Here is an 18641-nt window from a genome sequence, read left to right as displayed (position 1 = left end):
TTGGAACAGTTAAAATAAAGCTATTTTTTTAGCTGTTGCAACATTTCAAACCAATCTATCTATCTATCAGTCACTTAATATAGCAATAGCACTTACATTTATATACCACTTTATAGCCGGAGCACTCTAAGCGGTTTACAATGATTTAGCATATTGCCCCCAACATTCTGGGTACTCATTTTACTGACCTCGGGAGGATGGAAGGCTGAGTCAACCTTGAGCCCCTTGGTCAGGATCGATCTTGTAACCTTCTGGTTACAGGGCGGCAGTTTTACCACTGCGCCACCAGGGGCTCTTTTTTATATTTGTATCTCACTCACAATGAAAGTCTCTGGGTTGTTTACAACTTTTAAAAAGGCAGTCAGACACATTTGTTCAGCCAGGCTTTTAATTAGATACTGTTTCAATTGTTTGATTTTTAATAGTTTTAACCTTTTAAATTTTAAATTGTTGTAATGTTTTAACCTTTTTGTTTGTTGTTTTTATTGTATTGTAAACCCCCAAAGACTTGCGTTTTGGGCAGTATACAAATATGTTAAATAAAATAAATAAATAAAACTAGCTGGGCTGGGCATAGAGCATCTGCGCTCTAATTTCCCCACCCGGCCGCTGCCACCGATTTCTTTCCCAGCCTGCCCGCCACCACCATTTTCTTGCCCGCCCGGCACCATTTTCTTGCCCACCCGCCACCATTTTCTGCCCCCACCACCATTTTCTCCTCCACCCCCACAGCCATTTTCTCCCTCCCAACACCACCGTTTTGTTCCCCCACCGCCATTTTGTTTCCTGCCTTGCCTCCAGCACAACTGCTTTCCTCTTCCTCTTCTTGAACTCTAGCGAGAACTGCAATGCATGGGATTAGCGACGGGTACACCTTAAGAGAAATATATAGAGAGATGGGGTTTCCTTTGAAGGATAATGTGTATATGCCTGGGCTTTTGAGGCCTCACATTGAAAGTGTTCATCACTTCAGACTTGGGGCCATTTCACAGGACACAAAATAGGCTCAGCCTAAAGTGGATCCCTGGGACTGATTGCATGATCTGTAAACAGAAGCAGTGCAAACAGTGTAAAATGGAACTCAGAGGTAAATATCATTCAGCCACCTTTCATGGCTCTCTGTGCTATGAAACTTTATTATTATTCAGTGTAGTGCTGTTATTATTATTATTATTAGTAGTAGTAGTAGTAGCAGTAGCAGTAGTAGTAGTAACCATAATATAACACTGTAGGCATGCAATGGTGAAGAGGCAATTTTCACCAACCCTCCCTTCCTTCTGTAGCCCTCCCTTCTTGTGCCAAAGTCCCACAAGATCCCATAACCATTGGGGACCTATTTTTGGAAGGCACAGAGCTGCATAGGGATAGATTAAAATTGCCCCTCCCACATTGTGTGCCCACCATGTTATTCAATGCATGCAACATTTGTCTGGATGTCAGCTAATAAATATATATAACTAGCTGATCTGACGCAGAGCATTTGTGCCCCTAGTTCTCTGCCGCCACTGCCACCTTCTCCCCCCACCCCTCTGCCTCCACTTTTTTGCCTGCCCACCCCTACCCATCATCTTCTCCCCCCACCTGGCTGCCCGTAGCCATCGTTGTCTTCTTGTTCCCCGCCTGCCCCATCGCCTTCTTTTGCGCCACCTGGCCGCCCTTGCTTTCTGGCTGCCAACCTGCCAGGACATGCCTTATCACAGCCACTCAGCCACCTGCCACCATTTTCTTTGGCTGGTCGGCCACCACCACCGCCACCATATACTCTCTCTGGCCTGTCCCATGGCTATCCGGCAGCTCTCCGAACTCTTGCAAGAGCTGCCACACATGGAATAAGCCACAGGTATGTCGTAGAGATTTATATATAAAGAAGATATTCATCAAAGTTGCAAGGCACAGAAAATAGTGACAGTGAATAGTTTCACAGAACAGGGAATAAGTGTTTATAGAACTTTAAGAATATGAGTCAGCAAGAGCTCTTTTCACACAAATGCCAGGGAACTACGTGGAGCATTGTGCCCTTAATATGCAAAGCCCTTTACAATATTTTTTATTGTTCAGTACTCTAGTAATTCTGTAAAAGAGATCACCATAATTCCTGCAAGATGGTGACTGGCTCAAGGCCACCCAATGAGCTACCCCCTTTTTAAAATGCAAGGTTATAACATTCACACACATATATTCCGGCCCTTGAGTACAGTCAAAAATATTTATTCTGTAAGTTAAGAGAATAATTACATCATTGTTCTAGACACAGGGGATGCCATTCTTTCAAGAGCAGTTTTGGAAAATTATTTTTGTATCCACCGTTGCAGTTTTAATGAGAATTCTAAATTCAGTTTATTTGTAATAGGAAAATAAGGTTTTCTATTTCAGCTGCAGTCCAAAGATATCTGATCTGATAAATAAAAGAAGAAGAAATTATCACACAGACTTGCTATTTGATTTCTGCAAGACTGGGAAGTTTTGTTCCCTGTAGTGCGTGAAGCCCTAGAGTATTGCCCTGTTTTGTAGACAAAAATGACAGAGAGAATATATTTGATCACCGTTGCCTGAATTTCATTTTGTTCCTCAAATGAAGGGAGGGGGAAAGCACCAGCTCCCTGGGTCAAACAATCTGAAATGTGAGAGCCATTGATTTCTTACTGAAGTTAATGGGAATGAAATGAAAGCCTTTTCTTTAAAAAGAGGGGGAAATCGCCTCACGCAAAAACAATGGAAGAAGTGTATGATCTTAAGGGCCTGGGGTTTTTAGTAACTGATGTGACCATTTGGAACACTTGGAATCTAAAGTTGGCTTTGCTGTGGTGAGATGCAGTCAGTCATCTGGAGAGCAGCATGAGGATTTATAAACAAGGAACAGAAATAAGGGGTGGGAGAAAGGCAGACTGCTTTTAATCCTTCATCCTCTCCTATTAATCCCCTTCCTGTTATTGTTTCTGGAGTATAAAAGGAAGACATTAAAAAAAATTCCATCAGATGTTTACTGACAACCTTTTCATTTACAGAGTCTCCAAAGGATGGGAAAGTTTCTTCAGGTGTTCACATGCTGAAGATGCAGCAAGAAAAATGTAAAGATAAAATGGCAAAAGGAGTGTCTGAAATACTCATAATTCTTCTTATCTAGTTTGTGCCTTCCTGCAGACCAATGCTGCATAAGTTGAAGCCCAACAGTTCTGAGGTGTTTTGGCATGAACACCATGCTGATCACACACATGGCCACTGTGAGCAGGCTGCTGGGTGAAGCCCCGCAGCTGCGCATGGACTTCTGAGCAGGGAGCGCTGCACCCAGATAAGTGGAGGGGCAGTGGAGGAGCAGGTAAGGACCTGCTTTACTCATGCTTAAAGGTACTGCTCCCCATCCCGCAGAAACATTCATGTGCATCCCTACGTATTGCACAGCACCAGCAAGACCTGATTGCCTCTGCTTTCTATTTACCTTACCCAGCTGGGAGGGATTTGCCACCTAAAACAAGCCAACAAGGAATGAAAAGGAACACATTGCATAGCACTGGTGGCAAGACCTGATGGCAATTGCTTCTGCTTTCTTTACTCAGTAGGGATTTGCCATCTAAAGTACGTGTGTGTGTGCACACATGCGTGCGTGCGCGCGCGCACACACACACACACACACACACACACACACACACACACACGCACACACTGAAGAGGAATGCTTTGCATAGCATTGGCAAGAGCTGATGACAATTGCTTTTGCTTTCTGCTTATCTTACCCAGCTGGGATTTGCCATCTAAAATGAACTAACAAACACACTAAGAAAGTATGAAGAGGAACGTATTGCAAAGCACTGGTAAGACCTGGTAGCAATTGCCTGAGCGTACCTTATCCAGCTGGTATTCATTCATTCATTCATTCATTCATTCATTCAATAGACCGCCTGACTCTAGGTGGCTCACAAAAACACAAGAAATACAAAATAAAACAAGCTGTTAAAAACAGCAATTAATAAATTTAAAAACATTCAGAGATTACTAAAAGCCTGGCTGAAAAAAATGTGTCTTAAGAGCTCTTTTGAAGGCTGGCAAGATGTTAAACCATGAATGTCTACAGGGAGCGCATTCCACAGCCTAGGATTTGCCTAAAGTGCATGTGCATGTGTGCGCACAGAGTCAGACACAGAGCATGAAAAGGATCACATTGCATAGGACTGGCAAGACAGCCCTCCTCATGTGCAATGGCCAGGCTCTATCTACCATGCCTGCCTTATGCCAAGTCAGACCTTTAGTCTCTCTTTAACCTGTTCTGACTGACAGCTGCATTTGGGCAGAGCTCTTTTCTTAGCTACCCAGGATTCCTGGTCCTCCACTTACTGATCCCCATCTCCTGTTCATTTTCAGGAAGCTTGTAGAGAGTAGAAACATTCAGAGGTGTATCTAGGGAAAATAGCGCCTAGGGCAAGCACTGAAATGGCGCCCCCTATCCAAACATCTGACACCCATCTTTCAGATAACTTTACCATTATATCAGCTGAAAAATACAAGTCAAGCTCCTTAATCTTTTAATATTTCAAAAACTATTTAGCAGTGGACGTAGGCAGACCAAAAAATGCTGGGAAACTGCAAATTTCAGGATGCTGGGGCTCATGAAATACCCAAATACTATGTGGAGGTGTACTTGGAAAACTAAACAGAAGTGCCTGTCTAATTCTCTACTATGCATTGTAGCATAGCTATTACATAAGTTTTAAAAATAAATGGAGAATTTGACTTTTCCCAGATACTCTGAAAATAATTAAAGGATATGCAGAGTAAACTGTGTCACTGCTTGGAATATATTCTAGTATTTCAGAAAGACAGTTAAAATGAGAGAAAGAGAGAAAGAGACTCCCAGTGGGTCTTAATACTTAAGATTTCACACTGATTCAAAGACAAACTCACCATTAATAGTCAAATTATTAAGACATCACATTTAACTCACTTATTACAAGAAGCAAAGTAGAGCAAATGAATACAATCCTAGCTCATAAGCTTCAGCTCAGTATTCACAAACCCTGATTCTCTGTACATAGTGCCAAACTAAATATGTGTACAGTGACTTATATTATATTAATTTAATTTTTTTTAATCTGTAGCCCCTTCAGGGGGCTTCCTAAAGGCTGTGGGGGGGGTTGTCTGCAAAAGTCCCCCCTCCCCCTGCTGGCCTCTAGAGCCTCGCAGGGACCATTTGAGCATGTGCAGTGGCCATTTTTAAAAACAATTTTTTTAAATGGCTGCTGAAAACAAAATGGCCACTGTGCATGCTCAAATGGCCTCTCTGAGGCCTGGCATGGCCTAGGGCCTCACAGAGGCCACTAGAGCATGCGTGGTGGCCATTTTGTTTTGGTGGCCATTTTTTTTAATTTTTAAAAATGGTGCCCCCCATCAACTGGTGCCCGGGGCACGTGCCCTGCCTGCCCCACCCTAGATATGCCCCTGGAAACATTCTTGGTAGCAAATCACAAGAACTTGGGGGATATTCCAGTAATGCCAAGGTATGCTGGGCTCTCTCTTTCCCTCTAATTTTACTTCATATGCAACTAAACATACCACCCCCACCCCCTAATCATTTTAGGTGGTCCTGCTAATTTTGGATAAGTCCAGTGTTGGAGCAGTGAATCTGCTGTAGGAAGGCATTTTCTGCATTTTGCTGATACATCCTTTCTTCCCTTGAGGATTGAGCTCAAGGAAATCCACTCTCTTTGTCTGCAGCCAAAGATGGTTGTACACAGTGCTGATTGGCTAGCTCTGAGGCTGTCACGAGACCACCTTCCCCATCCCTCTCCAGAGGAGTTTTTCAACATAAAAAAGAGTTTTCCAAAACAAGACAAGAAACAAACTTCAGTTGAATGAATATAGTTTCTATTAAAAAACAAGAGGCAGCAGGCAAGTGAAGTGTGATGAAGGAGTGAAGGAGAAGTGTGAAGGAGAGTAAGAATTAAGCAAATTAGCATGTGATTCTCTAGGTTCACTAGCACAAACATGCAGTCTAAGTTCCCTGCATTGGGGGAAATCTTAGGGGTCAGCACACCCACAGTGCAATGGATGAGCCCAGCACTCCTTGGCTATTATTGGAAGGAAGATGGATTTATCCTTCTGAGGAAAAATGTGCCACAATGCTTGGAGTTTTGTTATCTCTGTACACTGCCACCACCACCACCCCACTTTATACGTTGACCTCCCTTTAATTAAAAGCATTAAGTGCATTCAAGAGTAGGGAAAGGAGCAACTCACTTTGGATCTGCTTCCTGGTGGGACCTGCAGAAAGATGAAAGGGGGAAAAAGCTTTGGTAAGTTTCTTGGAAATAACATGGGTGGGTTGGGGAGCAGCTTTTGAAGTCAGCTTCAGCGGGACAAGTGGGGGCTAACATTCCCCACAACCTCCCAAATGGGTTTCTAGGGATCAGCCAGTAGCTTGGGTGCTACTGCTTCACTAGCCTAGGTCCCTACAGAGAAGGTCCGCCTCTGGGTCGCCACCAGATCAGCTGGTGGCAACTGGAGCCGGTCCTCCTCAGATGATCTTAGCGTGTGGTGGGGATCAGACAAAAGAAGCTTATGACTGAAGACCCTTAAGCTCTAGGCGGGAAACACAGCTTGCTACATTTTTGGCTATTTTTGTAGTATCAGATAGTGTGTGTGTGTGTGTGTGTGTGTGTGTGTGTGTGTGTGTGTGTATAAATGCTTTTTATGTGGAAGCATAATCTTTTGTTGTTTTGGGGGGGGAAATCAAGCCAATATTTCCTGAAGTATTTCTTATAGCCTTTACCATGACAACATGGAAAAATTAGTTAGGACTCTGAAGCCAAGTCCTGGAGGGGCAACTCCTGGCAGGTTCTACAGAGTGACTTCCTGGTTAACATAGCTTCCAGATAAGTGGAGTCTACAAACACTCTAACACTTGTACAATTAAACAACCGTTCTCTTCCACACTCCTCCTCTGTTTAATCACCTTTCCCTACTCCATCTGCTTTTTCTTACCTTCACCAAGAAGGAAGCAGCTCCCCAGCAAATCCTGAAAAATGTTACTTAGAAGTAAATCCACTGATTTCACTAAGGCTCATTTTTGAGTAAACACACATAACATTAGGACCAGCTAGGGTAGCCAAGTTCAGTTTGCAAAAAAAAGAGGACACAGATCACCAAAAAAAGAGGACATAGAGGACATTTCAGTGCAAAAAAGAGAGAGACCAAAATGAGGCCACAAGTTTGCATAACATTTGCACATGTGGTGTGTGTGTTGAGTGTGTGTGTAAATGCAACTCACCATAGTGGGTAATCCTATGGCCAAGTGACCTTTCAGCACAGTCTGCTGAAATGGTTCAAAATTGTCATGACCCCTGCTTCTTGATCTTAAATTCATCAGTTGGTTAGGTTTACTTTCATCCAACTGCAAGTAGCAAGGTACCTCACAACTGTTCATTAATCTAGCCTCCACAGCCTGCTTGTCTACACTACAGAATAACTTAAGTGAAAAGGTGAGATTGTTCACCAGACTTGACCATTTCTGGGACAGGGAGGGTGGGCAGGCGTGGTAGTGGGGGAACAGGGTCGAACCTACCTTCCCCGCAAATGGTCACAGATGTACTATGCGGCACACAGCTCACACTCCCACACAGAGCAGCATGAATCTCTGGAGGCTGGGAAAATGAAACCCGGCTCCAGATATCCGGAGCATGGTGCATTGAAGGATTTCTCCTCAAGCCAGGAGCTCTAGGTGTCTGGCTCTGTGACTGCTCAGGCTGCCTACAACCCAAGCAGACACATGACCCCAGTCCAGGGTAAAAGGTGTGCTCGCATTGAAAGCCTAAGTTAAAAACCCAGGCTACCCGGGGAGGCAGCGCCAGGGTCGGCCCTGATTCCAGCGCTTCACACGATCAGCCCTAGCCAGGTAGGGTTGCCCAAGCCTGGTTAGGACTGTTCGTGTGAACGGCCTTGATGTATATTTTAAAATACACAGCACAGGCAGCATGAAGTAAATGCAATTATTTATTTTGTAAATTACAACAACATTTGCAATATAACAAATGTTTGATTTGTTCAAGGCTTGTGGGGAAGGGTGTGTGTGCATGTGTGTGTTGCAGTGTGTGCAAAGCAAAGTAGCTCAGCTCCAGCAATACTGGCTGTTCTTTTGGCTTTTTCCCTGACATTTCCCACAGATCGTTACATAACATATACAAGAGTTCTGCATTCTTATAAGTGCTCACTTTGGCAGCACATGTACTAAAATTGGAATGATACAGAGAAGATTAGCATGGCCCCTGCACAAGGATGACATGCAAATTCATGAACTGTTCCATATTGTTTTTGTTTATCTTTTTTAGTGGTTGGGTTTTTTTTTTTTTTTAGTCTTGTATGGTTTTTACTGTTTAATTGATTTTAATGTTTTAATGTGTTTTAAAAGAAATTTTATTGTATTTTAACTCTGTAAACTGCCTTGGGATGCCTTATGAACGGTAGTATAAAAATAGAACAATAAACAAATAAATATGAAAGAAAGAAAGAAAGAAAGAAAGAAAGAAAGAAAGAAAGAAAGAAAGAAAGAAAGAAAGAAAGAAAGGAGCAAAACTGGTTCAGGATTCCAGAAAACTACACTCCGGTCCAGAAACTGAAACAAATGCCTCAGGAATTGGGCCAACAACTGTCTCAATAACCAATTATGAAGATGTAAACTTGATTTTGCCCAAGAGGGAAATTGGAAATTATTGTTCTTGATATGAACAAAATGTTACAGAGGAAGACAGAATTGTGAAATGTGTCTAACACATTGAAAATTTAGAACAAAGGATTTACAATAAATCAAGACAATTTGTGGATATTGGAATATTTTGCACATTAGAATATATTTATGATTATAAGTTTACAATGTTGTTTTAGATACTAATGAGCAAGTTTGTTAGATTCTATGTTTTAAATTTCTGTTATACTCTAAAAAACACCTACGATTACTTATGTGGGTAGAGCTGGTGAGGAGAGCTGGTCTGGTGGTAGCAAGCATGACTTGTCCCCTTAGCTAAGCAGGGTCTGCCCTGGTTGCATATGAAGTGTGAGCACTGTAAGATATTCCCCTCAGGGGATGAAGCCGCTCTGGGAAGAACAGAAGGTTTCAAGTTCCCTCCCTGGCTTCTCCAAGATAGGGCTGAGAGAGATTCCTGCCTGTAACCTTGGAGAAGCCGCTGCCAGTCTGCGAAGACAATACTGAGCTAGAGAGACCAATGGTCTGGCTCAGTATACCACAGCTTCCTATGTTCCTATGTACTTTGTGGACCATTATTTGGATTTTCATACATATAGCTACACATTGATAATTATTAGTCAAAACGCATATGATGAATATGATTTTTATTCCTGATTCTTCTGAATTCATCTGAACTTATTATTTGAATAGAAAGGGCTTGGGGATCTGTCACTTCCACTTGGCTTGGCGGAGGAGGGGCAGAAGGGAGAGGCAACGTACAAATCGCTTCTCAAGTATCGCTATTGCAAAGCTCAGCTCTTCGCTGACTTCTCTGACCTTAACCAGAAGCACTTTGGCACCCAAGCTCAGGAGACAGATGTTACTTTGCTTGTGTTTTTAGAAGCCCAACCCTTTCTGGGTTTGAGTGCAACTGACTTGGATTTCTCTATTGTTTTCTGTTCTGGAATTCAACCCTTGTCCATTTCGGATCAAGCACCTGCGCTGGTAGCCTGCCCCTCCCAGGTCCCCAAACCTGCTTGCTTGGAGCCAGACCCTTGCTGAAGACTTACAGGCAGCTCTTCCTCCCCACCAAGAGTGACCATGAGTTTTCCCTACCCTTACCAGCAACAAGAGGTGACATTATTGTTTGGCTTGCTAGGCCAATGCCTCAGTTTTAATCTGCAGATGGAAACCTGCATTGTGTGCCCTGTTTCCGAGCAAAATCCGCCCGCCCCATCTGATGTCAAACACAGGGAGCGGAGCAGGGGGCCACGGTGGAGGGAGAAAACCAGGAAGAGCAAGGGGGCCCTTTGCCCACAAGCCAGAGGTTTCAAGATTGTGACTTGTCGATCATAGGTGAGATGATTCCCAGGCACACAGATTAACCGCAGGTTCATCAACCCGAGGTTTCACGCTCTGTCTGAAGGCAGCCTAAGTGTGGCAGGCAGAGACAAGCCCTGCAGCTTAGTCTGGGAAACCCCCCGGTGGAGAAAAGCAGTTAGAGCAGATGGAATCTTGGAGAGTGGCAGTTGGAACTATCAGTTGACAGCCTGGTTGGAAGGCTGAGCAGTAAAGAGAATCAGGCCTGAGTTGTTGTTTTTAAGTTAAAATTGTTACCCGTGAATCTAAGCATTGCATATTGATCTATATGTATTGATCCTAGGGTATATAGTTAATGGAGAACTGAGCTCTTGCTACACCATTTGGATGGTAGCTGAAGAGAGCAAGAGTCCCCTCCATCTTGTATTCCTGAATGTATGTCAGTGGGAAAGAATCTGCTTAGTATGCTTTGGTTCTCATACTCTGTGCCTTGCAGACCTTGTAACTTGCAACACAGTATGTATTCTCTATGCCTTGCTTTGTTCTGGCCTACTGGTCAGGAGAGCTGATGATGCTGGTATCTGAACTGCCTCCTCGAAAGCTGCATAAGCACTACTTTAACAATGGTAGTATTGTAAGCCTCTTGGCCTAATAAGGAGTTGTACAGCTGGACTATCTGGCTGGCTTGTTGTGAATGATGATGTATTCAGATGTATCAATTGTTGTATAAAAGCTTTGAACAGACACCATCTTAGGTCCGTCTTGTCTTTGGGAGCTATCCCCTAGACGGCCACTTTGTTAACTCTGCAGAATTCAATAAAGCTTCTTTGAACTATAAAGTTTTCTCCTCCTTGGTACGTACAAAATTGGCTATCGTCTACCAAGTAGATAGTAACCCATTGGTTAACAAAGTGAATCAATTATATGAGCTTGGAAATGAAACTGTTGTAAGCCAAGACTCATGAAGGTGTTGATTTTGCCTGAAGTGGATGCAAATACTGTAACAACAATCCGGTAACTAAGCATGCCAACAACCCTACTTTCTATGTAAAGAATCAAGTGACCTTCCAAATTTGTTATCAATAAACTTTATTTTATTCAACTTTAAAGAACTCTGCCCCCATACCTACAATACTACACTTCCAGTACAGAAGATCCATACTCATGCAGATCCTGTTTATACAGGGACCTCATTAAGGTGGCTGTGAATAATGGTAATACTGGGAGAAAAAGGAAAAGCATTAAATAAACACTAACAAGAGCTCCCATAAAAACCCCTTCTCGTGACAGAGAGCAATTGCATGCACATAAAAATCATGGATGTTCTGGATATTGAAAAACAACAATCCAATCCCAACAAGGAAATCCGCAAGACCTTGGTTCAAATCCCCATTCCCAGCCCCTTCTGTGTGCATTTGAATTCTTGCAGATTGCTTTGAACTGGTGCAGACACTACTCATTACTATATCATCAGAAGCCTTTTTGGCACTGCAGTTGCAACCATGAATGCTACAACCAACCTGCTTCTCTCTTGTTTTCCAGGAATGTTGGTTCTGCAGGACCTGAGTTCAAATCCCTATTCCCAACTCACGGTGTACATTCTTTTAAAGGATTCTTACCTGGGCATTATGATCAGCTGCTCTATTGTTTTAACTTTTTATTATTACTGGTTATCCTCACTTGGGCATGAAGATCAATGGCTGACTTTGAGGCAGCAGCTTTCAGCACTAACCTACCCAATAGGGCTGTTACACACATACATAGGAAGCTGTCATATCCTGAGTCAGACCATAAGTCCATCTAGCTCAGTATTGTCTACACAGACTGGCAGTGGCTTCTCCAAGGTTGCAGGCCGGAATCTCTCAGCCCTTTCTTGGAGATGCCAGAGAGGGAACTTGGAGCCTAGATGCCCAGAGCAGCTCCATCCCCTAAGGGGAATATCTTACAGTGCTCACACATCTAGTCTCCCATTCATATGCAAGCAGGGCAGACCCTGTTAAGACCAGCTCTCCTCCCTTGAGAGGATTAAAAGGTGGGGGTGGGGTGGAGAACTGTGTATGTTGCACTGAGCTCCCTGGAGAATTCAACATAATTATTGTACTTTTCAAGCTCTTCTTCAAGCCCTCTAGAATGCTATAGGGAGAAAGAAGTATACAGATCTAAGCCTTAATGAAGTGAGAGCCTGCACAGCATCCCTCTGCCCCAGACTCTCTGCAGATTATAACTGCGAAGCAAAGTGCAGCGTGAGCACAAGCAGTATTTCAAACACTGCATTTCACCAAATTCCAGCTACTCTGGGACCTGATTGGGTGGGAGAAAACAGAGCTGTAGGCACCCTGCAGGTAGAGCCGTTTTCTAACAGGTCAGAACCTTGGTCCTTCTGGCCAGATTTTGTCTCCCCTGACTGGCAGCTACTCTCCAAGGACTCAGGGTATTTCCTAGTTTAGGGCCCAAGAACTGTTGAATTTGGAAATTGAACCTGGGACTTCCTGCAGGCAAAGCATGTGTTCTGCCACAGAACCCCCTCCTTCTCGCAGGCATGCACGTGCACGCACACACACACACAAACACACACACACACACACACACTCTACAGTGTTCACCTACAGGGCTTCATGAATATCTCTCTGGCTTCCTTGTCTCAGGGCTTTACACAAAAACACCTGAGGCTCTTCTCACGACCAAATGGAGTGAAGGCAGGATCCTACCTTCCTGCTCTCAGACAACCAGAGCCTCCTTTTGGCTCTGCAGCTTATCACACAAATGCTGCAGCGGTTGTCTGAAGAGCTGAAATCAGAAGCTGGGGCCCTCTCGCAACCCCACAATGTATTGCATGAGCAGTGCAGAGGCAGCCCTTAGCAAAGCAACAGTTCTCTCCCTTTCCAACCAGCCCTATGGTTAATATGGCTGCTGGCAGCCCGGGAACAGTTGAAAACATGTTGGCTCCACAGATGACCAAAATAAAATATAGGATGGGCTCTGTTTTTTGTCCTACCGCACTTATAACCTAGATAGCAGACATGGGCTGCCCAGGTTTGGAACTGCTGAGAGAACTCCCACTGTCCCAGACGACCATTGGATCCTGGGTTAACCCTCTCCTACCCAGGAATCTGTGGTCGTGATAACAGGCTAATTGTTTCCCAACTTCTCTGCCTCTTGTGGAAACTTTATGCGGGCAGACAGGGGAAAGGCCTGGCCCCAGAGATGACTCCTGAGCAACACCAGGGGCGTAGGAAGGTTGGAGTGGGCCCAGAGACAAGATTTTAACCCCACCCTCCGAAGCTCAGCTCATGAAGTAAAAAAATCTTAAATGAGGCTGAATAGTGGTAACAAAAAGCAGAGTAAATGTTATGGTACTAGAGAAAGACATGCTGTTTTGGTAGCTCCAGGTCTTAACATTCATATCAATTTCGTAGGATGAAAACAACTGAAGGAAGCCCGGGTGGGTGCGCGGCTGGGGGAGTCAGTCATGCGGCTTGCCTCTGGGGGGCCCCCAAGGCAGTGGGCCCCCAGACAACTGTCTCCCCTTGCCCTATTATAGTTACACCTCTGAGCAACACCACACTACTGTGAGGACTCTGCCTGACTACACTCCTTTTTCTTTTTTCTGATTCATGCCTTGGAGTCTGGGCCCACCTGGTTTTGACTATAGCTAACTATTTTTCCTGCTGTGAAATTCAACCCCTGCCAGCATTGGCAACTTGTGCACCAGCACCAGGATGTATGGTGTCCTACCTTGGAATGCCTCTCCAGGAAGAGTGTGTGGACAAAGCCTGCTTTTGATCTGCAAGACAGCTGAGTTCCAAATGATGTTCTACCTGTTTATTGTTGCCTGTTTATTGCTGTTGTTTATTTGAGACCATGCACCTGTGTCTTCCTCATTTGGTTTGGCAGCCTCCTCTCCCGACACCTGGGTCCCCTGTTTCATAGATAATAGGGTAGTCATGAATAAACAGATGTGGCTGCCTTTGTCATGCCCACCTAGTCCCAAATAAAAAGATATTTGTTCCAGAGAAACACCTACTTGGGAGAGGAAAGGTACAGGACACACTGCAAAATATAACCAGAAAGTATAGCTAGTACTGTGCTATTGCTTTTCTAGACTAGTTTAATAGACCAGAAGTGCACAACACACATACCAACCCATAGGTGCTTTTATTGTAAATACTGCAGGATTTGTTTAGTACTGGGCTCCAAAGTTGAAAGCCATCAGGTTGCCTTCAAATCTTTGGTTTTATCTCAACTTAGGAATTATTATTTCCCCCTCCCTTCTGTGGGTTTTCCCAAGAGGTCTCTTTTGGGAAATCACATCCATGAAACTTTATCCAACTAGTTTGGCCAGCATCTCTCCCCATTAGAGTAAGCACCTATTGAGGGCCTAAGGTATGGGTAAGACAATGATTGCATTCATTCGTTTCATATGCCAACTTTTTGAACAACTTGCCTAGCTGAAGGAATGTATAAGTGTAGAGGAAAAAGTTTAACCCAACCATGCATAGCTAGGGATGAGTTACTAGACTATTAAAGCCCCTCCCCAAGACAGTAGCGCTTTTAAATATGGGGATATATTAATAAATAATAATAAATAAATAATAAATATGAACTCCTTTGAGAATGTTACTTTTTCTCTTATGTTTCCATAAATGGAAACAAAAGTATTTTTAAAGCTTTCTAGATCAGAAGAAGTGGAGTTTAGAAAACAAATCCACCTTAGTTCCTCAATTACTTTTTTTAAAAAAAAATATTCTCTCTTTTTCTCTCTTCCTTCATATCACACACATAACCCACACATATACGAAGATTCTAAATATTCTATTGAATTTTCATCAATATGTACTAAATTATAGGCTGCATTTACACGTAATGTGAAACTGGAGGTTGCCAAACCTGCGGTTAATTTTTCTAACCATGAATTGCACCGCAGACATTCATACAACCACAGCCTGGCAACATCTGTTTTCAGGGCAGGGGAGCCCCTCGCTCTTCCTGGTCCACTGAGTCCACATCCCAGCAAGCCCCATAGTGCATGCGCCGTCAGACTGTGGACAAGGCATCAGAACATGTGCAGGGCAGCAGCCATTGTCCACAATCTTCAAGGTGGTGTGCTGAGTGCTATGGTGCCTTTTCGGAATGGTCTGCCTACCCTAGGCAGGGGAAGGGCATTTAAATCCCTTTAAATGCCATGCAAGCTCTTCATCTGACAGCAGTTGTACCACTGCCCTCGTAAGAGCCCCACAACAAACTAGTCTTGCACAAACACAATTTATGACTCTCTCTGTGTGTGTATGTATTGAGGGGCACTATTTTCCTGTTACTCCAGGAAAGGGACTTAATGATTTTCTAGGAGGGAATATGTATATGAGGGAGGGCAAAGGATCCTGGGGTTTGGCCCACTGTGACCAAGATTGCTCTTGTGACGGCTCACCCAGCAAAGCAATCCATGGAGACTAAACCACACTGCTGCTCCCATGTAATGAGAGGATTAGCCCTCTCATAAGAGGGCCAGTCCATCCTGTTCTCTCTGGTTAATGATAGAACTTTTGCACAGTGACCCCCTCCTCTCCAGTGAAGCCTTTGACACACCCAAAGGAGAATTTGACATTCCACATGTCTAGGCATTGCTGGGTGGACATACTGGGGAAACACCAGGACCGGCAACAGATCTTAACTCTCATTCAAATTTCCTGGGTTTGGACCGGTGTGGCAACATATGCAGATCAGCCACCATGGAGAATCACGGGAGAGGAGAACCCTGATTTCCAGCAACCCCAGGAGTGAGGTCACCGTACCAGGCAAAAATAAAAATGTATATGTTCCAAAGGGTGACCAGACTGGCAGAGAACCCACTTGGACTGCTTTCTCATGACAGTCGCCAAGACTGGGAGAGGTGTTTCCAGGGTAGCTATCCCCACAGCTTGCTTGTGTGGAGCAACAAGGCTGGACAGCATCTGCCATCTGGCTCACATGTGTGTCTCCATGGCCTAACACTCTCATGAGAGAGTGTTCAGTGGGAGAGGGGCTTTTGTCACACATTATTAGTGATTCAGCCTGATCCCACTCTGCCTCAAGATGGTTCTTCTCATGAGTTGTGAATGGATAGTGAAATCCAAAACTGACTGTGAGGAGCTCCAAAAGGATCTCTCCAAACTGGGGGAGTGGGCGACAAAATGGCAAATGCAATTCATTGTGGGTAAGTGTTAAGTGATGCACATTGGGACAAAAAACTCCAACTTCAAGTATATGCTGATGGGATCTGAGCTGTCAGTGACTGACCAGGAGAGGGATCTTGGGGTTGTGGTGGACAGCTCGTTGAAAATGTCGACTCAATGTGTGGCAGCTGTGAAAAAGGCCAATTCAATGCTAGGGATCATTAGAAAGGGGATTGAAAATAAAACTGCTAATATTATAATGCCCTTATACAAAACTATGGTGCAGCCACACCTGGAGTACTGTGTACAATTCTGGTCACCACATCTAAAAAGCTCAGTTGGGAGACTACTCTGTGAAGAGCAGACACAGCTGAGGAGGTGAGCAAGCTTTTCTAAATGTCTAGTCTTTTCTAAACATATAGTCTATTCCCCCTCCAAACTAACTAACAGGAAGAGGAGAGATTTTCAAGGGCTGGTTTCTCTTTAAGGGATAAGTCTGTGTGTGTGTGTGTGTGTGTGTGTGTGTGTGTGTGTGTGTGTGTGTGTGATTTGCCAGGGCTAGTATTCACCAGGGCTAGCAAACTTCAGTGTTTTAGTTTGTCCCTGCCTGGAGGGGGTGGACTCAGCTAGGGCTGGGGGAGGCCTCACATTCCTTTGACTCACATCCTGTGTCTCAGTTGGAAGACTACTCTCTACATAAGAGGTGAAGGCCTGAGAGCATAGCGAAGAGACCATAGTGAACAGGAATAGCAAACAGGACGTTGGAGTTTTGCAGGAGTTTAGTGGGAAGTGTGCAGGGGAGCCTGGAACAAGCCCCTGTGATCACAAGGAGCCTGGTGGAGAAGAGAACATAAGTACAAATTATTCCCTCATATTCTTGAGAAAGGCTGTTTGGACAGTTAAATAGCTGACCAGTACAGCTGAGACCTATTCTTCTAATAAACTATCTAATAAACAGCTACAGTAATAATAAACAGATAATAAACTACTTCTAATAAACTATCTCTAAATACTGTAGATAGTGATCACTTACCGGTGGTACTCTTATTGAAATCTCCAGAATGTCATCATTGTGTTTTTCCATCAGGGCTTAAGACAGAGCTTAGGAAAATTAGATTAAAATGTTCAAACAATTAAAATCCGAAAGCAATGTTTAAGTTGGATAAGGTGGAAGAACTGAAAACCAGTATTCTGTCAGAGGATATATGTATGTATGTATGTATCACATTTGTACACCGCCCCAAACTTTCATCTCTGGGCGGTTAATAATAGCATAAAACAAGTTAAAATATATACAAAAACTTAAAACAATGAAACAATTTAAAAATCATCCACAAATTAAAACCTTAAAATTTTAAAGAACTGAAAAAGCTTGGGTGAAGAGGTGGGTTTTCAAATGCTTTCTAAAAATGTTCAGAGATGAGGAGGATCGTATCTCAGTAGGGAGCGCAGTATCTAATTCTATCTAATTAGTATCTAATTCTAAAATTGTTTCATACAACTCCCTGACACAACTCTTGCAACCTAAAGTGCTGATTCAAAAATATACTGACCAGCAACCCTGGAGATCTTGAGCATGGTTTGATCAGGACAGTATTAATGTGGAAAAGTTGTTAATAGACTGCTATAAACGTTATAGGTTAGACCTAGGACCATTCATGGCTAAGGATCTATTGCTGAAGAAAAAACAACATAAATCTCTCTTAAAGGTCAAAAAGAGCAATGCACTAAAAGATTTACGGCAATAAATAATTGATTCAGTTAAGAACAGGGACCATGTCACCTTCTGGAGACTGACTGCTGAATGCCCAAACAGGGCTATTGATAGAGCAGACTACCTTATGCCGTAGAGGCATGGGAAGAGCATTTTAAAAACTTGTATGGCAGCCAGACTAGGATTGTGGAATCTTTAGACTTTAGTAAATTTATCTTGCCTAACTGGCCAGCCATCTCCATTCAGGAGGTCACTGGATTTATAATCCAACTGAAATTAGTCAAAGCCCCAGGATGCGACAACATACCCACTGAGCTAATAAAGACCAATGTTGATTGGTGGGGCCCCATTCTGGCATCCCTTTTCACACCTATAGACAGATCTGCTGAAATACCTAAAGATTGGGGTCTTGCTATAATTGTCCCTATTTTTAAAAGGGAAGGAAGGATGACCTGGGAAACTATAGGCCCAAAAGTCTATTAATCATTATTAGCAAACTTTATACTAAACACCTACAGCTGAAGCCTCAGGATTGGCTGGAAGAGGAATCAATCTTGGCTAAGGAACAGGCTGGCTTTTGAGCTGGCCACTCTGTAATGGATCAAAGCCTAGTACTCCAACACCTTGCGGGAAAATATGGCAGTAAATCTGGTTCCTCATTATGTGCTGCCTTTATTGATTTCAAATTTGCTTTTGGTTCTGTCCCGAAAAATCTGTTATGGTCCAAGCTTAGTGCATCCTCAACGGACAAACATCTGTTATTTTTTATTCATAAATTATACAGCAATAG

At 43.5% G+C, this 18641-nt stretch overlaps 1 protein-coding gene and 1 non-coding gene across 14 annotated transcripts in view; one reads left to right on the top strand and one right to left on the bottom strand.

Annotated features, from left to right (window-relative positions):
* ROR1 (receptor tyrosine kinase like orphan receptor 1) overlaps positions 1–10128 on the bottom strand; it is a 353019-nt gene extending 342891 nt beyond the window's left edge. For 2 of the 13 annotated variants that reach the window (XM_053243344.1, XM_053243345.1), the window contains exons 1-2: positions 9791–10128; positions 6229–6252 (exon numbers count right to left, since the gene is read on the bottom strand). In XM_053243344.1, the coding sequence (XP_053099319.1) occupies positions 6229–6252; positions 9791–10065 (299 nt within the window). In that variant the 5' untranslated portion in view covers positions 10066–10128. Of the gene's footprint in view, positions 1–790; positions 1044–2235; positions 5063–6228; positions 8907–8934 lie in introns of those variants that run through there. The other 11 variants (XM_053243346.1, XM_053243357.1, XM_053243349.1 and 8 more) reach the window with 10 other exon arrangements.
* On the top strand, positions 8191–8297 carry LOC128325526 (U6 spliceosomal RNA). Its single transcript, XR_008307508.1, has one exon. It is a non-coding gene; the product is annotated as a U6 spliceosomal RNA (small nuclear RNA).
* Positions 10129–18641: the final 8513 nt, after the last annotated feature.

Source organism: Hemicordylus capensis, chromosome 4, assembly GCF_027244095.1.
Source record: "Hemicordylus capensis ecotype Gifberg chromosome 4, rHemCap1.1.pri, whole genome shotgun sequence".
Lineage (NCBI taxonomy): Eukaryota > Metazoa > Chordata > Lepidosauria > Squamata > Cordylidae > Hemicordylus > Hemicordylus capensis.
The sequence above is the reverse complement of the archived record's forward strand: the minus strand, read 5'-3'. Positions and strand labels throughout refer to the sequence as shown.